Source organism: Anser brachyrhynchus (assembly GCF_964034855.1).
Source record: "Anser brachyrhynchus genome assembly, chromosome: 31".
Lineage (NCBI taxonomy): Eukaryota > Metazoa > Chordata > Aves > Anseriformes > Anatidae > Anser > Anser brachyrhynchus.
The window spans coordinates 675232-699467 of NC_137724.1; the positions used below are offsets into that span (position 1 = coordinate 675232).

Consider the following 24236-nt stretch of genomic DNA (forward strand, 5'->3'; position numbering starts at 1 on the left):
CATTGCCTTAAAGCTGATCCTGGGACTGATCTCATCCTCATGTGCCCACAGAGAACCAAACAAAGTAAGGAGAATCGCTCAAGTCTATTCCTTAGTAATATCCATGAGAGTAGCTTTGGGAGAAGAGCTGAGCCTTCAGGCACTGCCCTCAGCACATCCCTGTTTATGCTGGAGATGCTGGTACGGAGCCAGCTGTGTTAGAGAGGTGTCCCTAGCCTGTCCCTGCCTGTGAACACAGGACTGCCCCACAGCAGCACAGTGAGCAAGCGACAAGAACAATCAGTCCTCACAGCAACACAAGGGTTTAGAAGGGAAGTGGAGGAGAGCAGCTTGGGAAAGACCAAGCTGTTTGGCTCTCTGGCAGTGCTGCTGTGCCAGGATTCTTTTCCCCTCCACCTCTGCACACACCCAAGTGCCCCAGCAGCTCCACAATGGTCCCCAAGGGGGGACCTCAGGCGAACAAGTCACTGTAGGGTCCTTTCTTTTATTAAAAAACTCAGAGAGCCTGGATCCTACTTTACACCAAGTCTCTGAGTCACATGAATTAGGTAGACACTGGAATGGAAGGTGATGAACAATCAATCACATTTCTTTGCTAGCAACTTTATCACAAGAAATGCAAAGAAAAAAAGAAAAAAGGAAAGAAAATAATAATATATAAATAAATCAAAAAACAGAAAAAAATAACATCTCGGCAGTAATGTGTTATGTTATGAGTGATATGCGGAAGACAGGTAGTATAATGCTTCTGAAAGGCATCCAGTCATCACTTTCCACACTGCATCTTTCAGCTCCTCGTTCCTCATGCTGTAGATGAGGGGGTTCACTGCTGGAGGCACCACCGAGTACAGAACTGCTAGCAAAAGATTCAGGGATGAGGAGGACATGAAAGGGGGTTTCAGGTAGGCAAAAAAGGCAGTGCTGATGAACAGGGAGACCACGGCCAGGTGAGGGAGGCACGTGGAAAAGGCTTTGTGCCGGCCCTGTTGAGAGGGAATCTTCAGCACAGCCCTGAAGATCTCCACGTAGGACAGCACAAGAAAAACAAAACACCCAGATGCTATTAATACACTAAGCATAAGAATCCCAACTTCTCTGAGGTAGGTATCGGAGCAGGAGAGCTTGAGGATCTGGGGAATTTCACAGAAGAACTGGTCCAGCACATTGCCTTGGCAGATGGGAAGGGAAAAGGTATTGGCAGTGTGCAGCACAGCATAGAGAAAAGTGCTGCCCCAGACAGCTGCTGCCATCTTGACACAATTTCTGCTGGTCATTATTGTCCCGTAGTGCAGGGGTTTGCAGATGGCAATGTAGCGGTCATAGGCCATGACAGTGAGAAGACAAAACTCTGCTGTGATAAAGACAACAAACATAAAGACCTGGGTAGCACAACCTGCATAGGAAATGGTCCTGGTGTCCCACAGGGAATTGGCCATGGCTTTGGGGACAGTGGTGGTAATAGTGCCCAGGTCGAGGAGGGCGAGGTTGAGGAGGAAGAAGTACATGGGTGTGTGGAGGCGGTGGTTGCAGGCTACGGCGGTGAGGATGAGGCCGTTGCCCAGGAGGGCAGCCAGGTAGATGCCCAGGAAGAGCCCGAAGTGCAGGAGCTGCAGCTCGCGTGTGTCTGCGAATGGCAGGAGGAGGAACTCAGTGGGGAAACTCCTGTTGGACATTTGCTTCCTCAGGGCATGTTTGGCTGTCCATGGAGGAAAAGACAGATACATATTAGAGAGACTTCTCGTAGGAAAACTTCCACCAGGTTTCACTGAAACCTCCTCAAAAAGACTCACTGCCTCTTCGCTGTGAACTCTGTATTTTTTCTAAGTGTTCCTCAGGGACCCGGCAAATCCTATGTGTTCTCAAGAGGAATCCGTACTGCTGTATAATATCTGGTAAAGTGCACCAGAGAAGGATGTCCGGTGCCCACTGGCCAGAGGCATTTCCCTATTTGCAGATGCTGAACAGGACATCGGATAGTCTTTCAAGAAACAGTGAAGGTGGTGTTGGTGCTGCCCATAGGCGAAAGGGTGTGGAGTTAAATTGTGAGCTTCCTCAAAGACCTAGAGGTCTTTCAGTGTAATGGTCCCTGAGCTCCAATCACTGATACAAACCTGACAACTCCATTATCGTCCCCCTGGTTGTCCTTCAAAGTAGGAAAGAGAGACGAGAGAACCCAGAGAGTGTCTTCCCCTCTGATACTGCTGATGCTGATTATCCCTGTCAAGAATCTCCCCCAGACATGCCCTAGGGGTGCTGTGGAACTGTGAGCAGCTTGCCCCAGGCAGAAGCCTCTGGGCACAAGAAAGACGCTGCTCTGCCTTGCTCAGGGGTCTCCTTCAACCTGCAGCATCCTCGGCAGCTCCCTGGGCAGGCTGGGTGCTGAGCCTGGCAGGCGGCAGAGACCCTGCCCCGGCACATAGCCCCTGGGGCACAGCAGGGACCCTGCTCTGCACCACAGCCCTGGGCACCCCTGCCTGCACCCCGACTGCACAGTCTTCAGCTGACTCCATGAAAAAGAACCCTCATCTCCTGTCCCTCTGACAGCTTGGACAGATAATCAGAGATCCATGGAATATCCCTGTTCTCCACACTAGGGAAGCCAGCACAGCCCCTGTGACCTGTCCTACTGGCCATGGGAAGTGGCAGCTGTAGGAGAACCCTCTATGATACTATGTCTGCCAGCCCTCACAAAGACACTTACCCTGTTCAGGGCTGGGAAGATTTCTCCCACACTGAGCTCTCAGCATCCCCCCTCCACACTGCCTTTAACATCTCTCCCCGCCTTCTCTCAGCTGCCCTTGTCCCTTGCAGGCAGTGCCCCCAGCCCTGCTGCGCTGTGCAGAGGAGCTGCTCCTGGGCAGAGCTGTCTCTCTGCAGCGCTGCCCGCTTGCCAGGAGCTCCCCTTGGGCCCAGGAGCCTGGCCCAGCTCAGCAGCACAGGGAGCTCTTGACAAGTCCCTGGGCCTCAAGGGGAATCAACTATGAAACTGACTGAAGCAAATATAGAAAAAGTATGAGGTCAAGAATCACCTTTCCATGTCCTGGTTTTAGGCAGGACACCCATCCAAGGACAGAGAGGGATCTCCATTCCCCCTCCTGAGGGAAGAATTTCATCTGAATCTAGCAAGGAATCTCATTCTTTGCAGTCCGGAAGCTAGGAGGGGCCTCAGCTGTCTCCCATGCCTCACACAAGCCCACAGGAGTTGGGATTCACAGAATCACAGAAACACAGAATCATCTAGGTTGGAAGAGACCTCCACGATCACCTACTCCAACCTGTGACCTAACACTAACAAGTCCTCCACTAAACCATATCACTAAGCTCTGCATTTAAACATCTTTTGAAGACCTCCAGGGATGGTGACTCAACCACTTCCCTGGGTAGCCCATTCCAATGCCTAACAAGCCTTTCAGTAAAGAAGTTTTTCCTAATACCCAAGCTGACCAAGCCACTCTCCATCATTTATCATCAGTCCTGGCTATCAGATCCCAGAGAGATCCCAGATGACTGGCGGCTAGCAAATGTGATGCCCATCTACAAGAAGGGTTGGAGGGTAGACCTGGGAAAATATAGTTAGCCTGTTAGCCTGTTAGTTTGACTTCAGTATCAGGGAAGTTCATTGTCTTTAGTGTCATCACACGGCACTTGCAGGGTAACCAGGCGATTAGGCTCAGTCAGCATGGGTTTATGAAAGGCAGGTCCTGCTTGAAGAACCTGATCTCCTTCTATGACAAAGTGATGTGCTTAGTGGATGAGGGCTGTGGATGTGGTCTACCTTGACTTCAGTGAGGGTTTTGACACAGTTTCCCACAGCATTCTACTGAAGAAACTCGCTGCTGATGGCTTGGACTGGCGTACGCTTCGTTGGGTTAAAAGTTTTCTGGGTAGCCAGGCCCAAAGAGTCGTGGTTAAATATAGTTAAATCCAGTTGGAGGCTGGTCACTAGTGGTGTCCTCTAGGGCTCAGTATTAGGGCCATTTTTATCAATAACCTGGAAGAGGGGATAGAGTGTACCCTCAGGGTGAAAAACTGGCTGGATAGCCGGGCCCAAAGAGTTGTGGTGAATGGAGTCAAATCCAGTTGGAGGCCGGTCACTAGTGGAGTCCTCCAGGGCTCAGTATTAGGGCCAGTTCTCTTTAATATCTTTATTGATGATCTGGATGAGGGGATCGAGTGCACCCTCAGTAAGTTTGCAGACGACACCAAGTTAGGTGCATGTGTCGATCTCCCTGAGGGTAGGAAGGCTCTGCAGGAGGATCTGGATAGGCTCGGCCGATGGGCTGAGGCCAGCTGTATGAAGTTCAACAAGGCCAAGTGCCAGGTCCTGCATCTGGGGCACAACAACCCCAAGCAGCGCTACAGGCTGGGAGATGAGTGGTTGGAAAGCTGCCTGGCAGAGAAGGACCTGGGAGTATTGGTTGATAGGCAGCTGAATATGAGCCAGCAGTGTGCTCAGGTGGCCAAGAAGGCCAACAGCATCCTGGCTTGTATCAGAAGCAGTGTGGCCAGCAGGACTAGGGAAGTGATTGTCCCCCTGTGCTCGGCTCTGGTGAGACCGCCCCTTGAGTACTGTGTTCGGTTTTGGGCCCCTCACTACAGGAGGGACATCGAGGTGCTGGAGCATGTCCAGAGAAGGTCAACGAATCTGTTGAGGGGTCTGGAGAACAAGTCTTATGAGGAGTGGCTGAGGGAGCTGGGATTGTTTGGCCTGGTGGAGGCTCAGGGGCGACCTTATCGCTCTCTACAGGTACCTTAAAGGAGGGTGTAGCGAGGTGGGGGTTGGTCTATTCTCCCACGTGCCTAGTGACAGGACGAGGGGGAATGGGTGAAAGTTGCGCCAGGGGAGGTTTAGGTTGGATATTAGGAAGAACTTCTTTACTGAAAGGGTTGTTAGGCATTGGAATGGGCTGCCCAGGGAAGTGGTTGAGTCACCATCCCTGGAGGTCTTTAAAAGTCATTCAGATGTAGCCCTAAGTGATATGGTTTAGTGTAGGACTTGTAAGTGTTAGGTCATAGGTTGGACTAGGTGGTCTTGGAGGTCTCTTACAGCCTAGATGATTTTGTGGTTCTGTGATAATATCAATTATTATAGGAACGCTCAATATTATGTGTGTCTGTGTGTGTGTGTATACTTATTACAACGCTTCCTTATTTTTAATTTGGCTAATTTTGCACATTAAAATTGTATTATTCTTCCCATTTCCATTTCAGTATCTACTTGTTGAGCATAGTTCAAAGACTCTGCAGACAACGAACCAGTCTCTCTGTGAATGTAAACAAAAGAAAGGAGCCTGCACTGCCTTCTTTGTCTGACGTCCTTCCTCTGAGACCTGGTCTGGATCTGCAGGGGCAGTGCCCGTGTGCAGGGGTGCTGAGGAAAAGAGTCCCATCCCAGCAGCACGGCCAGGGAGCACCAGCGCTTGGTGCCTGCAGAGCTGCTCTCTTGCCACTGCCGCCCTCTCCTGCTGAGCCCTGCTGGTGGGGTCAGGCCCGGCTGCTCCTGTAGCTTGGTGCCAGTGCTGCTGTGGGGCTGTGCTGGGACTGCAGGCAGGGACAGGCAGTGGGCACGGCAGTGGCACAGCTGGCCTCCACTTGCTGCAGCACTTCCCTCCTAAGAGGGGATCTCCTCCGGGCACTGCCTGAAGGCTGAGGCCTTCCTGCAAAGTTGCTGTCAAGAACAAGCCCAAGGAAGAGACTCCAAAGAGGCTCTGTGCTTTGCTGCTTTCCACAAGGGCTCGGTGTGGTGAGAGCAGAGTCCCAGCATGGAGTTTAGGGATCTGGGGCTGGTTCACAAGTTCCCTGTTAGTTGATAGTGGCTGTGCAGCTGATGAATATTTCTAATTCCTAGACACTCGGGCTCCACAGAACATGATGGTGCTGATGGCAGATGATTTTTTTTTTTTTCGTGGAGGGAGCCAGGAGTTTCCAGGAGAGCCCAGGTGATCTGCAGGGGCAATATGAACCTGGGAGACAACTGCAGAGCGTGAGCCTGTCCAAGGTGGACTGACCAGAGCTCAAGTGCTCAATCTGGTGTGAGCAGGCAGAGGAGAGCTCTGCAGCCCCAGGGCACGCAGCAGTCCCAGCAAAGGAGTCTGGTGAGTGATTCCTTGCAGCCGTGGGGCAATGGCAGTGACCCCATGAGCTGGGTCTGCCTCCCAGTCTGACCAGCACGGCCCTGCAGAATGCCCCTGTGCCCCGGGCACCACAGCCCCCTCGCTCTGCAGAGCAGCACCGCCAGCTGGGGCTGGGGCTGGGGCTGGGCTGGGAGATCACTTCCCCTGAGTGTCTTCTAGGCCAGCTTCAGGCACATGGCTTCTGGATGTGAGTGTGATCTTCACTGTGCACAAGGAGCTGAAAGACCACAAACAGGCACGGGGCTGGAACATTGCCTGCAAGGTCCCTCCTGCCCTCGCACCTCACAGGAGTGGCACAGAACTGGCTGCTGTTTGTCAAATGGGCTGGGAGTCCAGCAGCAGTGCCATGGGCTTGAAGGATCACAACCAGCTCACTTCTACCTGGGCAGATTCTGGCCCAAGAAGGGGGTGTTTCGCAGGTATGGTATTAGGAGGGCAGTGGTGCCTCAGAAGCTCTAAGTCCAGTAGGAAGCGAATGGCTGTTAAACGGCCTGTGAGTCGACTTCTTTCTGAAGTAGCTGACAGGTCATCCCTTGACTCCTGGCTGGGATCTGTGCCTTTAGGGTCACATCTACTGGTCTTAATGACAGGCCAGCAGATGCGCCTGCTTTGCACATAGTTTGTGAGATCCTCTCTCCCTAAGTACCTGGTAGGCCCCATTGAGGAAGAGGTCTTGAAGAGGTGTTGTCATGTCAGAGGTTTCAGCTTTTGCCTCATTCATCCTTCAGGGCTGCTTTCAGTTTTCTACACAGAGGGCGGCCACTGCCTCCCAGATGCCTGAGGGAACACAAAGCCTTCATGAGGCCATAAAAAAGTTACTCTGGGTCCATAGGAACCATTCTGGAACCAAAACGTGTAGGCAGGAAGCGCACTTTTGTGGTGTTGCAGAGCTGCTGGGCACATTGTGCAGGGTGCTCCGACAGCCTTTGTGTCCTTCTCCATGCTGGCTTAGGAGCTGCTTCTTTCTCAGGAACAGAGGAGCCAACAGAGGTGAGACACATACTCTGAGTTCATGAAAGCCATCAGAAAGCTACCCCTAAGAAGATGATTGATATGGGGGAAAAGGAGGAGCCTGGCCATGAGAGATGTGAGATTTGGGGGAGGAAAGAGGAGCTTGGACAGCAGAAGCTAACGATTTTGGAGAGGTAAGAATATTCAAGTAATGTTGATCCCACCATAAAGCTGACTTAAAGCAGTCATGTGAGGCCCTTACCCTAGTTTAACCTGTTACGTTAATACCTAAATCTAAATGCCACTCCACACCCTGACAGGAATCCACTGCTCTAACTTTTGACCACAATATCCCTTGAAGCCAAAATTAGTCCATAACCCCTTTCCATTACCTTTACTCTCTCGCTCACCCTGATCCCTGCCATTAACACTAGCATTGAAGTGCTCTATTTAACCCTAGTCTTCTTGCAGACCTAAACAAAACCCTCAGCCAAAGAGCTTGCCCATACCCTAACCACAGACCTGACACCCCAAGCAGAACACCAAACCCTCCCACTAAACATCTGCTTAATCTCTCACCCAGAAAGGTTCGCATAGTCCCTAATGCCATACATGAACAACTATCATCCAAAGCCTGTCTTCCTGTGCATTAACCTTCTCACCTTTAACCCTTTTCCTGACCCTTAACTTTAGGTTCCTGTTCCCTTGGGGGAGGGCAGGAACGATGAGATCGTGGTGCAGTCACATGGCATTCAAAGATGAATATGAAGGGCCATGGATCTGAGCAGCTTGTAGGTCACAAGGAGGAGATGGGTGGGAATGCTCTGATGAGCTCAGCTCTGCCTCAGGATCTCCCGCACCAGCAGGAAGAATGTGACTGTGGAAGGGACTGTGAGGTCACCTCTGTCTCTGCAGTTGATAGGGCAGCAGCAGCAACGTGTCACGGAAAGGGACTGTGAGGTCACTTCTGTCTGAAGTAGCTGACAGGTCACGCTTTCACCTAGGATCTGTACTTTTCAGCTGACATCTGCCAGTGGTCCTGCTAGGCCAGCAGAAGGCACCTGGTTGGCATGCTGACTGTGGGATCCCCTCTGCCTCCATCCCCAAGAGGACCCAGACAGAAAGAAGGCCTGAATATGGGTTGTCCTGTCCCATCTGCTAGAGTACATGAGTGGACAGCAGCAGGCACAAGGCTTGGTTGTGTCTACACAAGAAGCTGCAAGGCCAGCAGCAGGACCATGGCTTGGAAGATGCTGGCGAGGTGACTTCTGTCTGGTTGGCTGACAGGCCGCAAGAAGGCCAATGGGTTGGGATGCCTATTTCAGGAGTGGTTTCCACCCTGATGGAGCTTTCTTTGGTAGTAGGAAAGAGCAGGAGAGAAAAAACTGCCAGAAAGTGCACCTTGGAAGGTTGGCGCTGGCCATGAAGAGGAAGAAATGTCCCTCAAAGGGTTGTGCTGTGGTGCTAGAGATCACTCAAAGAGTGTCTGTGATCAGACCATGGCTTTGTGTTTCAAGGAACAGCTGGTGAGGGTTGACAAGACATTGGTGAAGCGACGGAAATGCCGGGATGAGAGCAAGGTCGTGAACAGAGATGGGTGTCTGCAGCCTTCAAGGAAATAGGGCAAAGTGTGGGGCAGCATAGGGAAGCCTGGAGAGGACAAAGAGGTGGGTGCTGGCAAGAAGAGAAGGCCCCAACAGCCCTGACATTTTTGTCCCCTTGCATAGAGCTTCTGAGGAGATGAGATATAGTCATTGCAAGGGGGGTCATTGCTTTCTTGAGACCCTGTGCAGAGGCAGGGAAGTGTCATGCCATTGTTCTTCTCCTGGTATCACACTGCCCACCACATCCCACAGACCCCCAGCATGAGCCCTGGGCCAGACGTGGGGGTGCAGGATCTTCCCTCCATGTCGCTTTTACTTCACCGCAACAAACCCAGAGTTTTCTCAGCACAGTGCTTTGCCTATCTGTAAACATGGCCACCAATTATCTGCCCTAACAAGTCCCTGAGGAGAATCTCTTGGTAATGGCCCTAAGTGGGGCCCATTAATACTCCAAGTTACTTCAACTTTTCCTTCTGACTTTACTTTCTCAAGCAATTGCATCATTCTCCTCTCAGTACCTGAGGTTCACAGGCTGAGCACCAAAATCCACCATGGAATTCATTAAAATGCAGAAACACTTAAGGAAACATGTCTCCCATAGTTTTATTCAGGTCTTCAAGACTTGGACAGCTAATTGGAGAGCTTTCATGGTGTAGTTAAGGAGGAAGATTTCAAAAAGCACCTAATAAAAATCTTTTCTCTTTTTAAAGGGTGGATTTTGTTGCATTTCAGCTTTGAGCATCTTTCTTCAATTGATATTAATCCAGGGCTTCTCCTATGGAGATATCCATAGGGAGGAAAAGCAGACTCTTGAGGTCTGACAGTGCATGGACAACCTTGCTCCTCACCACCCCAACCCTGACATTTTTCTCTCATTGCCCACCTGGCACTTGCATCACTTTTCCTTACACCAGACTTCTGCACTGAAGTCTGCAGCTGGATGTTACAGCCCCTTTGCACCAGCTCCCACCTGCTTTCCTTAGAGACCTGGCTGCACACAGGCACAGAAGGGTTTTTCCTTATTTTAAAACAAACAGCAGGAAAACATGCAGCAATTTTCCAAAGAGCAAACAAGGTCCTCCTCTTGTATGTCTCCAGTGAGGTTTACCTCACTGGTTTATCCTCACAAAAGGATGACTGTAAATTAAGTATTTTATACTGATTGATAGGAAATTAAAAGTATTAAGATTAGTATTATTCCATATGATCCTAATTCAATGATAAATGATGAGGAGCTTGCTACAGAAACAATTAGGCAGACTGCTAATAGATGGGCAAGCTTGAACTCAGTGAAGCTCAAAGCAGCAACTGGGTCAGTGAGAGCGGTCTGAATGATCAGAGTAAGGGGAGGGCAAAGCAGGAGAACCATGGGAAGTGCATAGATCCAGACAGGCAGCTGGAAAGGGGACATTCAACAGGGATTGTTTATTCAAGATGGGTGGAAGTACCTGGAAGATGAGGGAGTACACCATGATGGACAAAGCGATGACAATGCAAGTACAGGTGACCATCAGTATTTCTTCTCCTGTGATGAATATAGATCCTGAAAATTCACCTGAAGAAGGATGTAGATCACTGGTGAAGGAACTGTCTTTTTGTGCCATCACCAATGTGGATTACAAAAACACTTCCACACAACAGTAATATATCCCACCCCATCATTGTTATCCTGTGGGGCAGGGGAGATAGAGCCAACAGCCAAGGGACATATTTGGGTGTCAAAGAGGGGGCCCAGCAGAGACAAGGAGTCAAGGCAGTGGGGTGGAGGAGGCCAGGAGAAGCAGCCCAAGGGGTGGTGCTGCTTGTGAGCACACGTTTTTGCCAGTAGCCTGAGTGGGCAGCAGCTGTGCGGACATGAGAGGAGGCCAGGAAGCACATGCCAAGGGCGCTCCTGTCAGCAGAGATAAGCCTGGGGCCGAGGGCAAAGGGAGAGGCAGGTGCAGGGCAGGGGGCTGCAAAGGCACTGCTGACCTCCTTGCCCCTGCAGCAGCCGTGCTGGGCCTCAGCAAATGTGCTGGCCAGCACACACTGGGAGGTACTGGCATGCATCAGAGAGCAGCAAGAAGGGCGCTGGAGAGGGCCGGGGAGACGTGGTTGGCAGAGCCCCGTGCAGGGGCTGGCTGGGGGTCCCCTCTGCTGCAGCCACCACACGGAGCATGGCAGGAGAAGGGCAGGCAGGGCTCGTGGCCAAGGGGCAGAGCCTGGCCCTGGACACTCCATGACCGCCTTGCAGGTCCTGGCAGGCTGCGGTGAGGGGACAAATGCCCTGGGCCCCCTTCCTGCTCTGCCCAGGCCAGCAAGGGCCCAGAGCAGCCTCCTCTCCCCTGCCCCTGCAGCTCTGGGCTCCCTTCCCCAGCCCTGGCTCTGCAGCACCAAGCCCTGCTGGGAGCCCTCCCCTGCATGCTCCCACCAATCCCTGACGCTGCTGTTGCTCTCTGCCAGGCAATGCCCAACCCAGCCCAACCCCTGCCCACCTCTCCCCACCTCCCTGCCCTCTCCCCAACACAGCCCAACCCAGCCCAGCCCAGCAGCCCAGGCTGGGCTGGCCCCAGAGCAGTGCCCACCGCAGGCTGCTGGCAGGGCTCTGGGCATGGCCACCACAGCCCCAGCCCCTCGCAAGGCACCGCAGCTGCTGGGACAAAGGCGGCTCTGGGCCTCCCCAGAAGCCCCCGGGCTGGGACAGCCATTGCTCAGGAAATGTAGGTCCGTGAAGCTGGAGGAGCCCTGGTCTCTTGCCTGGGAGATCTCCAGCACAGAGTCCCTGCGCCTTGCAGGACCAGCCCCGCTCCCCAGGCCAGCACAAGAGGCCTGCCCCAGGCACAGAGCAGCTCCAGATTCCTCTCCAGGATGCAATTTGCCATCAGGCCCAGCAGCACTGGGACACTCCCAGGACAGTGAAAGGCCAGCTACTATTTGCTAGGCTATGTACAACCAAGAAGGCATCCCACAGTCCTTCAGTGATCACTATGGGACTCTGATCCATGGTGAAGCCCAGAAAAACAAGAGGCCTGTCCAGGGAAGGTGTCCTTGGTTGTATTTCTGACACTGTCTTTGGCAGACGAGTGCAGAGATGTGGCAGAGATGCCACTGTAGAGACATCAGGACTGTCACCAAGGTACCCGTGATCTGAGGGCTAAGAGAAATGCAAGGGAACAAGAGAACAAAGTGGAAGCCAAAAGAGAGCAGCAGTGAAAAGGCCACGTCCTGCTGCTGGCCATGGCCATGGCTCCAGGGAAGCAGCAGCCCCGACCCGAAGGCAGCAGAGAGGCAGAGCCCAGCGGGCAGTAAGGGGCAGCCCTGAGGGCCTCCGGGGCTGCTCCTCCATGTGGCAGCTGGGCTCTTGGTCCTGAGCTCCTCGTGCATGTTGGGGCTGCTCCCCCAGCTGCAGAAGAGATGGGAGGAGATGGGACATGAGACCAGTAAATTTCTACTCTCTTCTTTATTGTCATTATCTGCACGAGAAGCCCAGTTCTATAAGTACATTAGTACATTATTGGGTCAAAACTAAAAAAACATTACATATCAGACACCAAGAATAACATTAAGTCAAATTCACAAGCTTTAGACAATATTAAGAAAGAAATAAAATTAAAGAAGATTGTCCTAACAGTTTATTTCAGAAAATATCAGTGTCCTGATAGGATTATTGGCACATGACTTATGTTGAAGAAGAATGTGTGCAAATACTTGCTTGAAGCATGTATTCAAAGAGTTTCCTCACTGCATCCTTGAGCTCCTGGTTCCTCGTGCTGTAGATGAGGGGGTTCACTGCTGGAGGCACCACCGTGTACACAACTGCCACTAGCAGGTCCTTGGATGAGGTGGAGTACGAGGGGAGCTTCAGGTAGGTAGGCAAGCCAGTGCTCACAAACAGGGAGATCACGGCCAGGTGAGGGAGGCACGTGGAAATAGTGGCAGAGTCCACTCTGTTGGTCCTCCCTGCCTCTCCCAGGAGGCCAGTCCAGCCCAGACCCTCCCCAGCTCTCCACACCTCCTTGCCATCTCCCCAGCCCAGCCCAGCCCAGTCCAGCCCAGCCCAGCCCAGCAATGCAGCCCAGGCTGGGCTGGCCCCAAAGCAGCAAATGGAGAAGTGGAAGTCAGTGGCAGTGTCCCTGCTGCTGCTGTCATCTGTAGGAGACCCCCCTGTATGCTACTCACCAGGGAAGCCAGCAACCACCAAGGCGAGCCCCGCTCCCCAGCACAGCACACCAAAACACTGCTGGCCCTGGGCTCCTCAGGCAGCACCACTGCACATACACAGCACCCTGCTCTGCTCCCAGCACACCCCATGTCCCACACAGCCTTGCCCCAGACCACCACGTCTGGGCTGGCCTGAGCAGCCATTCCTGCAGCCCCTACTGACCATGTTGCCCACAGCCCCCGAGCTGGCGGTGCTGCTCTGCAGAGTGAGGGGGCTGTGGTTAGCGGGGCTGTGGGGGCACTCTGCAGGGCCGTGCTGGTCAGGCTGGGAAGGCAGAGCCAGGTGGTGGGGGGCGCTGCTACTGACTGCCTCCCACACAAGCTCTTCTGAGGCCATTGAGCACAACTGTAAGGAGACCAGCTTCATCCTCTTGACGGCCTCCCCTCAGGTATTTATATATACATTAATGAGGTCTCCCCGCAGTCTTCTCTTTTCCAGGATAAACAGGCCCAGTTCTCTCAGCCTGTCCTCGTGCGAGAGGTGCTCCAGGCCCCTCATCATCTTTGCAGCCCTCCTCTGAACTTGCTCCAGTAGTTCAACGTCCCTCTTGTACTGGGGAGCCCAGAACTGGACACAATACTCCAGGTGGGACCTCACCAGGGCTGAGCAGAGGAGGAGGATCACTTCCCTTGGCCTGCTGGCAACACTCTTCCGAATGCAGCCCAAGATACCGTTGCCCTTCTTGGCCACAAGGGCACATTGCTGACTCATGGGCAGCCTGCTGTCCACCAGGACTCCCAGGTCCCTCTCTGCAGAGCTGCACTCCAGCAGGACCCCCCCCCCAGCCTGTACTGGTTCATGGGGTTTTTCATACCTATGTGCAGGACCCTGCACTTGCCCTTGTTGAACTTCATGGGATTCCTCTTGGCCCAACCCTCCAGACTGTTGAGGTCCCTCTGAATGGCAGCACAGCCCTCTGGGGTATCAGCCACTCCTCCCTGCTTTGTGTCATCAGCAAACTTGCTGGGGGTGTCCTCCGTTCCATCGTCCAAGTTGCTGATGAATGAGTTGAACAAGACTGGACCCAGTACTGACCGCTGGGGGACACCACTAGCTACAGGCCGCCAACTAGATTCTGCACCACTAAGCACAACTCTCTGAGCTCTGTCGTCCAGCCAATTGTCAGTCCACATCACCGTCCACTCATCTAGGCTGCACTTCCTGAGCTTGTTAATGAGGATGTTATGGGAGACAGTGTCAAGACCCTTGCTGAAGTCAAGGTAGAAAACATCCACTGCTCTCCCCTCATCTACCCAGCTAGTCATCTCATCACAGAAGGATATCAGACTGCTGAAACATGACTTCCCCTTGGTGAATCCATGCTGACTATTTCTGATCACCGTCTTCTCCTCCACATGCTTGGAGATGACCTCCAGCATGAGCTGCTCCATCACCTTTCCAGGGATGTCAGTGAGGCTGGCTGCAGTTGCCAGAGTCCTCCTTACCCTTTCTGAAGACTGGCATGATACTGGCTCTCCTCCAGTCCTCAGACACCTCTTCTGTTCTCCAAAACCTTTCAAAGATGATGGAGAGTGGTCTAGCAATAACATCGGCCAGCTCCCTCAGCACCAGTGGGTGCATTCCTTCAGGGCCCATGGATTTGTGGATGTCAAGTTTGCTTAGCTGACCTCTGACCTGATCTTCTTCAACCAAGGGAAAGTCCTCTTTTCTGCAGACTTCCTCTCTTGTCTCCAGGATCTGTGATTCCTGAGGGCTGATCTCAGCAGTAAATACTGAAGCAAAAAAGGCATTTAGTAACTCTGCCTTCTCCGTATCGTTTGTCAACAGGGCACCCACCCCATTCAGCAGCGGGCTGACATTTTCAAGTCTTTCATTTTCAACTGATGTATTTGAAGAAGCCCTTCTTGTTGACCTTGACATTCCTTGCCAGATCTATTTCTAAATGGGCCTTGGCCTTCCTTGTCACATTCTTGCATACTCTGACAGCATCCCTATCTTCCTCCCAAGTGACCTGTCCCTTTTTCCACATACTGTAAACTTCCTTCTTCTGTCTGAGCTTCACCAGGAGCTCCCTGCTCATCCATGCAGGTCTCCTGCCCCCTTTGCTTGCCTTCTTGCTCATGGGGAGGCACCCAGCTTGACCTTGGAGGTAGTGATGTTTGAATACTGACCAGCTGTCTTGGAACGCCCTTCCGTCCAGGGCACTAACCCATGGAATTCTTCCAAGTAGATACCTGAAGAGGCCAAAATTTGCTCTCCTGAAACCCAGGGTCGCAATCCTACTTTATACCCTGCTTCCTTCTCGCAAGATCCTGAATTCTGGCATATCATGGTCGCTGCAGTCAGGGCTGCCTCTGACCCTCATATCTCCAACTAGTCTTTCCTCATTCGTCAGTACAAGGTCCAGCAGCACAACTCTCCTTGTTGGCTCTCAACTCGCTCTTCATTCACCCCTAGGCAGAGCTCCACGTATTCCAGTTGCTCTCTCACATAAAGAGCAACTCCACCACCTCGCCTTCCTGGCTGGTCTTTCCTAAAAAGCACGTAGCCTTCCATGACAGCATTCCACTCATGCAAGCTATCCCACCATGTCTCTGTGATTGCAGTGAGATCATAGCCTTGTGACCGCATGCAGATCTCCAGTTCTTCCTGTTTGTTTCCCATAGTAGGCGCATTAGTATACAAGTGTTTCAGGGAGCTGAAATGCTTATCTCTCGTGCTGTGTGTGTATGTATAGAAACACTTGAGATGTCTTTCACTCAACTCAGCCCCTTGTAGGGCAGACCCTGCTGTCCCTGGTATTCCTCACCAAAAGATGAGGGTGCAGAGCTTACCAAGAAGGCTTGCCTGTCACTGTCCTCTGCTGCCTTGGATTTCGGGTCTGCTTCCTTCCTGGTTTGCTTCCTCTTCTGGGTCCCCAGATTCTTCTTCCTCCCACCCCCCCTTCTTTTTCCTCACTCTTCCTTTTATTTTCCCTATCTCTAACTTATGTTCCTAACGCTAACACTCTTTCATATCCTACTGTTATCTGTTACACGCCCCCCCCTTCCCCCAAAGTGACATTTAGCATGATTTGGGTGCAGAGTTGACTACTATAGTCACATGTTTATCACATACTTCATTGAGCTCATTATCATATTCAGAGGTGTTAACATCAACATTAATTTTACAAATAATCATGCAAAAGCTTTCACTCTGGGCACTATAGCTGTCAATGTTTTGTTTTGTCACCAAACAGGGTCGTCCTGCCACTAGAACACTCCCTCCTTCAGCCACCTCTCACACCAAGCTTGGGGCTCACCATCTTTAAGTTTATATAAGAGAAAGTAGGAACAAGCTGTTCAACTCCCCTTTGCCCAGTGTTGGTGCTCATCAGTGACACAAACAAGTCTAACTACTCTCCACACATGGAATATCCCGAGTTGGAAGGGATTCTGAAGAATCACAGAATCTATGGATCATATGGATCATAGAGTCCACACCATTTCCAAAGCCTTTCGGGGTGATTCACTAGATCCACTAATTTCACTAGAGGAATAGCAAATAATTCACCAGACTCCTTTCTCTATGCCTGATGTTCTACCTGGTATAGCAGAGCTCTTATTTGCCTGTAGAAGGGAATGAATAATGTCATATCTTTGTGGAAAACACTATCACAACTACAGCAAAAGAATAAGAAATAAAAATAAAAATAAAAATAAAATAAAAATAAAAATAAAAATAAAAATAAAAATAAAAATAAAAATAAAAATAAAAATAAAAATAAAAATAAAAATAAAAATAAAAATAAAAATAAAAATAAAAATAAAAATAAAAATAAAAATAAATAAAAATTAAAATTAAAATTAAAATTAAAATTAAAATTAAAATTAAAATTAAAATTAAAAATAGAACATCAGGGCTAGTAACAAGTTACATTATGAGTGATATGCAGAAGAAACCAGGAAGTTCAATGCCTCTGAAAAACATCTCATCATCAGTTTCCACACTGCATCCTTGAGCTCCTGGTTCCTCATGCTGTAGATGAGGGGGTTCACTGCTGGAGGCACCACTGAGTACAGAACTGCAAGCAAAAGATTCAGGGATGAGGAGGACATGGTGGAGGGTTTCAGGCAGGCAAATGTGCCAGTGCTGATGAACAGGGAGACCACAGCCAGGTGAGGGAGGCACGTGGAAAAGGCTTTGTGCCATCCCTGCTCTGAGGGCATCCTCAGCACAGCCCTGAATATCTGCACATAGGACAGCACAATGAAAACAAAACACAAAAAGAGTAAACATAAAGTAATCACAACAAGCCCAACTTCTCTGAGGTAGGCATCTGAGCAGGAGAGCTTGAGGATCTGGGGAATTTCACAGAAGAACTGGTCTAGGGCATTGCCTTGGCAGAGGGGGAGGGAAAATGTATTGGCCGTGTGCAGCACAGCATAGAGAAAAGTACTGCCCCAGGTAGCTGCTGCCATGTTGACACAAGTTCTGCTGTCCATTACTGTCCCATAGTGCAGGGGTTTGCAGATGGCAACGTAGCGGTCATAAGCCATGATGGTGAGAAGAGAAAACTCTGCTGCGACAAAGAGAGCAAACATAAAGATCTGGGTAGCACAACCAAAGAAGGAAATGGCCCTGGTGTCCCAGAGGGAATTGGCCATGGCTTTGGGGACAGTGGTGGTAATAGTACCCAGGTCGAGGAGGGCGAGGTTGAGGAGGAAGAAGTACATGGGGGTGTGGAGGTGGTGGTCACAGGCTACGACGGTGAGGATGAGGCCATTGCCCAGGAGGGCAGCCAGGTAGATGCCCAGGAAGAGCCCGAAGTGCAGGAGCTGCAGCTCGCGTGTGTCTGCGAATGGCAGGAGGAGGAACTCCGTGGGGAAGCTGCTGTTGGACATTTGCTTCCTCTGGGCATGCTTGGCTGTCCATGGAGGAAAAGACAGACACAAGCTAGGTAGACTTAAGTGAGCAAAACCTCTAACACGTTTCACAGAACCCTCCTCAGCAACTGCCTCTTCCCTGTGAGGTCTGTTTTTTCTTTCTAAGGGTGCCTCAGGGACCAGGCAGATTCTCTGTGAGATCAGAAGTCAGTCCTACTTTACAGCATCTGGTAAAGAGCACCAGGGATGGATCTCACGTGCACACTGGCCAGAGGTATCTCCCTATTTGCAGATCCTGAGCAGAACATCTTTCAATAAACAACGACGGTGGTTTTGGTGCTCTCTCAAGGTGAAAGGGTGTGGAGCAAAACTGTGAGTTTCCTCAAGGACCGACAGACCTTTCAGTGTAATGTTCTCTGATCTTCAGTCATTCATTTAAACCTGACAACTCCATTACCATCCCCCTAGCTACTCTTTAAAGCAGGAAAGTGAAAGCAGAAACCCCAGAGAGTGCCTTCCCTTCAGGTACAGCAGATGTTGGTCTTCCTTGTGAAGAATCTGCCCCGGACGTGCAGTGGGGGTGCTGTAGAACAGTGAGCAGCCTGATCTACGGAGCAGCCTCTGGGCAGCAGCAGGACCCTGCCCTCCTCTGTCACAGCTCCTTCCTTTCCTTCCACCCTCAGCTTCTCCCCTCAGTGCCCTAGGCAGCTCCCCAGGCAGGCTGAGTGCTGAGGCTGAGTGCTGAGCCTAGCAGGCAGCAGAGGCTCTGTCCCAGCACACAGCCCCTCGGGCACAGCAGGGACCCTGCTCTGCACCACAGCCCTGGCCACCCCTGCCTGCACCCCGGATGCACAGCCTGAAGCTAGAAATGCAAGAAGAAATCCTCATGTCCTGTCCCTCTGACAGGTTTGGCAGCTAATCATTGATCGAGGGAACAGCTTTGTCTTCCACACTAAAGAAGCCAGGGCAGCCCCTGTGACATGTCCTACCAGCCATGGGAACTGGCAGCTGTAGAAGAACCCTCTAGGATACTGCATTTCCTGCCCTCACACAGACATTCACCATGTTAGAGCTGTGAAGATTTCTCCCACAGTGAGCTCTCAGCAGCCCCCCTCCACACTGCCTTTAACATCTCCCTCCCTTCTCTCAGCCGCCCTTGTCCCCCGCAGGCAGTGCCCCCAGCCCTGCTGCGCTGTGCAGAGGAGCTGCTCCTGGGCAGAGCTGTCTCTCTGCAGCGCTGCCCGCTTGCCAGGAGCTCCCCTTGGGCCCAGAAGCCTGGCCCAGCTCAGCAGCACAGCTTCAGACCAAGGCCTCGCTGTCTCTACCCTCTCTTGTGTCCTTTGAGATGTCCCTGGGCCTCCAGGGGAACCAACTTTGAAACAGACTGAAGCAATCCCTGAAGTTCCCTCCCACAGCTGAGGAGCAACACTTACTTCCAGCAGTGTCATTTCTCATACTGGGAGAAGTTTCATCAAAGAATCACCTTGTCCTCTTCCAATTTAAAGGCAGGGCACCCAGACTGTGACTCACAGGGATCATATTTTCCCAAGTTGAGGGAAGTGATCACAGTGAGTCAATTGATACATCTCATTCTGAGTTTGATGTCCTGGCCTGAAATAGGGCCCAGAACCTTCCTTATCAGCCACAAACCCACACGGTTTGGGATTTCTCTCGCCTCTGTTCAGATATGTACAAAATACTCTAGGCTAAGCTCCCTCCGTAATTACAGGAGATAGAGAAGAGCAATGAGTTGTTCGAATGCAAACACCATTTGACATTTGAGGTGCCAGAGGATGTCTGAGTTAGCAGTAATCCTTAAAGTTAGGACCTTAGAGACTGAGAATATAGGTATTAGAGTTTTGTCAGTGTATACTGCCTAAAAATGTTGCCTCCCTTTGTGCCTTGTCACTAAGCTGGGAGCGGTCCCTTGGCAGTTAGCTAAATAATATAAACCTCCCCTATAACATCTCACTCTCCTCCCCAAAAGTGGGAGAAAATTAATGGAGAAGAGGTAATTTAGAGACGGTACTTTCTAAAAGGTGTTTGGGAGCTTAGGCACATGAGTGGACTGCCCTACATTCACTAAATTAGGAGGCTCTATCAATTTCCTTGAGGGTAGAGGGGCCTTACAGAGATGTCTTGATAGACTGGAACATTGGTCAGTCACCTACAATATCAAATTCAACAAGAACTAGTGTCAGATTCTGCACATCAGACCGTGTATTCCTGGATGTACATATAGATTGAGGGACAAGTGGATGGAGCATAACTCTGCAGAAAGGGATCTGGGGGCTGTGCTTCATGGTAAGCTCTGGATGAGTCAACAATATTCCCTGCAGTGACCATGGTGGAGTTGATCCTGCAGGAGGGCAGCATAGCTGACAAATAGCAAGCTCACAACTCTGGTCTTTGGGAGAGCAGTCTTTGGCCTCTTCAATATCTACTTGGAAGAGTCCTGTGGGATAAGGCCCTGGAGAGAAGAGCGGTCCAAGAAAGGTCGTTAATATTCCAGGATCACCTCCTCCAACATCAAGAGCCGTCTATCCCAGGAAAGATGAAATCAGGCAAAAATAGCAAGTGGCCTGCATGGATGAACCAGGATATCCTGGCAAAACTCCAACACAGAAAAGAAGCATAGAGACGGTTGAAACAAGAACAGATAACCTAAGAGGATTACAGAGGCCTTGTCTGAGCATGTAGGGAAGAATTCCGGAAAGCTAATGCCCGACTCCAATGGAATTTGGCCAAGGATGTCCAAGGCAGTAAGAAGAGCTTCTAGAAATACATAGATGGCAAAAGGGAGGTTTGGGAATATGCGGACCCACTGCTGGATGAGGCCCAGGATCTGTTGACACAGGACAGGGAAAAGGCTGAAGTGTTGAATTCCTTCTTCACATCAGTCCCTACTGTCAAGACTGTCCTTTTGGAATCCCAGGTCATAGAGAACTGGGGAAAGTCAGGGGCAAGGAAGATGTACACTTGGTGGGAGTGGGTCAGGTCAGGGCATACTAGAACAAATGGGATACACATGTCTATGGGACCTGATGGGATTCACCCATGAGAGCAGAGGGAGCTGGCTGATGATCTTGCAAGGTCACTCTTGGTTATCTGGGATCAATCCTGGTGACCAACAGAAGTGCCCCAAGACTGGAGGAAAGCAAATGTCCCTCCTAGCTGCAAGAAGGGCAAGGATGAGGGCCCAGGGAAGTACGGGGTGTTCAGGCTCCACTTCATCCCTGGGAAGGCGATGGAGCAGCTCCTTCTGGAACCCTTTTCCAGGCTCTGGAATGACAAGAAAATCATCCGGAGCGGTTGGGACATCTTCAGGTAGGGGAAGCCACATCTAATCAATTTGGGCATGAAATGTCCATGATGAAATGACTGGCCTGGCAGATGAGGGCAGAGCTGTGGTTATAGATCTACCCTGACTTTAGTAAGGTTTTGTTGTGTATTAACCTGGAAGTAGGTAAGCACCACACAGCAGCCAGCTTGGTCCTCCCACCCAGTGGGTCTAAAAGTGAGAAACTTTGTGGGCTGAGATAAAGACAGTTTAGTAAGTAAAGCAAGAGCTGTGCACACATGCAAAATAAAATAAAATAAAATAAAATAAAAGAACTCATTATTCACTATTTGCCATTGGCGAACAGTTCAGCCATTTGCAGGAAAACCGTGTTTCATCAAGTGTAACCATTAGTTGCAAAGGAAGATGCAATATGACCCAATATTCCTCACACCACGAATAAAAGAAAAATACAGAATTTTTTAGTGTTTCTTCTAAAGCTTAATAAATACCTATCATTTAATTTCTGTCTCAGCTCAGCATAAGAGACACATCAACTTAGTAGAGCAGGTCCAGAGCACGGCCACAAAATCATTCAGAGGGCTGGAGCAGGTCTGTTATGAATAGAGGCTGGGAGAATTGGGGTTTGTCAAGATGGAAAGGAGAAGGCCCTGGGGAGACCTTACAGCAACCTTCCAGTACCTAAAGGGGGCCTGCAGGAAAGCTGGGGAGGGACACTTTATCAAGGAATTTGGTGATAGGACAAGGGGCAATGGCTATAAAACTAAAAGAGGGTAGTTTTAGATTAGATATTAGATGTTCACTTAGTGCTGAACCATGTAAGCACAGCATCAAGGGTTTCTATTTCTCATACTGCCCCCTGTGACCTGCCCCCTGTGACATGTGGGTTGAGAGTGTGCAAGACATTGTGATGGGACACAGCCAGAAGAGCTGCCCCAAAGTGATCAAATTGATATTCCTCACCATCCAGCACCCTGTGCAGCCTACCACCCCACTACCAAAAGCATGCCATGCACACCAAGTAAACCTCCTGTGAAGAGTGGCTGAGAGAGTTGGGATTGCTTAGTATCGAGAAGACAAGATTCCATGAGAAATTATTGAAGCCTTCCAGTACTTAAATGGGACATGCCCATGTCTGCAGGAAGCGAAGCGAAGCAAGAAGAGAGAAGCGAAGTGAAGCGAAGAGAGAAGAGAGAAAAGCGAAGCGAAGCGGAGAAGATAAGAGAAGAGAAGCAAAGAGAGAAGCGAAGCGAAGAGAGAAGCGAAGTGAAGCGAAGAGAGAAGCGGAGAGGAGAGGAGAGGAGAGGAGAGGAGAGGAGAGGAGAGGAGAGGAGAGGAGAGGAGAGGAGAGGAGAGGAGAGGAGAGGAGAGGAGAGGAGAGGAGAGGAGAGGAGAGGAGAGGAGAGGAGAGGAGAGGAGAGGAGAGGAGAGGAGAGGAGAGGAGAGGAGAGGAGAGGAGAGGAGAGGAGAGGAGAGGAGAGGAGAGGAGAGGAGAGGAGAGGAGAGGAGAAGAGAAGAGAAGAGAAGAGAAGAGAAGAGAAGAGAAGAGAAGAGAAGAGAAGAGAAGAGAAGAGAAGAGAAGAGAAGAGAAGAGAAGAGAAGAGAAGAGAAGAGAAGAGAAGAGAAGAGAAGAGAAGAGAAGAGAAGAGAAGAGAAGAGAAGAGAAGAGAAGAGAAGAGAAGAGAAGAGAAGAGAAGAGAAGAGAAGAGAAGAGAAGAGAAGAGAAGAGAAGAGAAGAGAAGAGAAGAGAAGAGAAGAGAAGAGAAGAGAAGAGAAGAGTTCATTTAGAAGGGACCTTCAAAGATCATCTAGTCCAACTGCCTGATCTCTCCAGGGCTAAAGAAAAGTTACAGCATATTAATGAGGGCAATATCCAAATGCTTCTTGAACATTGACAGGCCTGGAACAACAACAAGGTCTCAAGGAAGCCTGTTCCAGTGTTTGACCACCCTCACAGTAAAGAAAATATGTCCTGCTGTCCACTCGGAATATCCCCTGATGCAGCTATGTTTCATTCCCACATGTTCTGTGATCAGTTACCAGGGAGAAAAGATCATCACCTCCCTTTCCACTTGCCCTGCTGAGGAAGTTGCTGAGAGCAATGAGGTCTCCCCTCAGCCTTCTTTTCTCCAGACTAGACAACCCAAAGTGTCCTCAGCCTCTCCTCATAGGACATCCCCTGTTACCAGTATTCCCCCCTTTCCCTTGGTTTCCCAACTGACAAGGTTCCTGGTCAGATAACCTTGCTGGAAGAAAGATTTTGTCTCTCTCTCATGCTCTCACCAGGCAGTGTGACTGACCAGGTCTGGCTCCCTCACTGCCTCCTTTATCACTTGTTGGTCAGGTTTCTGTTCCCAGATGTGTTGTGCTTTATCCCCAGGAGGCAGTCAAGCACCACACAGCCGCTCTCTCCCTCCCCATTCTTAACAGAACAGAGGGAGAAAAAGAGAAGAAAGATGTGGAGAGACCCTATCAGGGAGTGTAGTGATAGGACAAGGGGCAGTGCTTTGAAGCTAGAAGAGAGTAGATTTAGATCAGATCTAAAGAAGAAATTCTTCACGTAGTGGGTGGTGAGGCCCTGGAACAGGTTGCCCAGAGAAGTGGTGGATGCCTCATCCCTGGTAGCATCCAAGGTCAGGCTGGATGGGACCTTGAGCAAAGCGGTCTAGTGGGAAGTGACTCTGCCCATTTCAAAGGGACTGGAAGTAGACCTTAAGGTCCTTTCCAGCCCCAAATATTCAGTGATTCTATGAGTTCACTGGGTTGTGTAGTCTGTGTAGACAGAGGGATATCATTTACTGTGAAAAAATTCCTTCTCCTGAATATTAACAGGTTCTTGAAAGAACTGGAATACAATTTTTGGGTGTCCTAAGTGATAACAGGACAGGAAAAGATGATTCCCATAATGAACACTTATTTTGATTGAGGAGAAGAGATAGTACTGGAAATAGGTGTCTCTCTCTAGTGGAAAGAAGGAAGAACAATGATTGCATCAGTTCGATTCAAAGTTGATTCCCTTGGAGGCCCAGGGACTTATTGAGAGCTCCCTGTGCTGCTGAGCTGGGCCAGGCTCCTGGGTCCAACGGGAGCTCCTGGCAAGCGGGCAGTGCTGCAGAGAGACAGCTCTGCCCAGGAGCAGCTCCTCTGCACAGCGCAGCAGGGCTGGGGGCACTGCCTGCAGGGCACAAGGGCGGCAGAGAGAAGGGAGGGAGATGTTAA

General features: G+C 50.6%; 3 protein-coding genes and 1 long non-coding RNA gene across 4 annotated transcripts in view; all 4 read right to left on the reverse strand.

Moving 5' to 3' along the window:
• The window catches only part of LOC308184368, a 342195-nt gene that overhangs the window by 121813 nt on the left and 196146 nt on the right, over nucleotides 1–24236 (reverse strand). The window lies entirely within an intron of this gene.
• The window catches only part of LOC308184351 (olfactory receptor 14C36-like), a 154542-nt gene that overhangs the window by 77092 nt on the left and 53214 nt on the right, over nucleotides 1–24236 (reverse strand). The gene's annotated exons all lie outside the window — the stretch shown is intronic.
• LOC308184345 (olfactory receptor 14A16-like) overlaps nucleotides 1–24236 on the reverse strand; it is a 216742-nt gene that overhangs the window by 45461 nt on the left and 147045 nt on the right. The window lies entirely within an intron of this gene.
• On the reverse strand, nucleotides 711–19408 carry LOC308184385 (olfactory receptor 14A16-like; the record flags this gene model as incomplete). The annotated part of the gene is made up of 2 exons (XM_080571444.1): nucleotides 17230–19408; nucleotides 711–1168 (listed from the first exon to the last, which is right to left on the reverse strand). The coding sequence occupies exons 1-2, from the start codon at nucleotides 17732–17734 to the stop codon at nucleotides 711–713; spliced, it is 963 nt and encodes a 320-aa protein (XP_080427570.1). The 5' UTR covers nucleotides 17735–19408.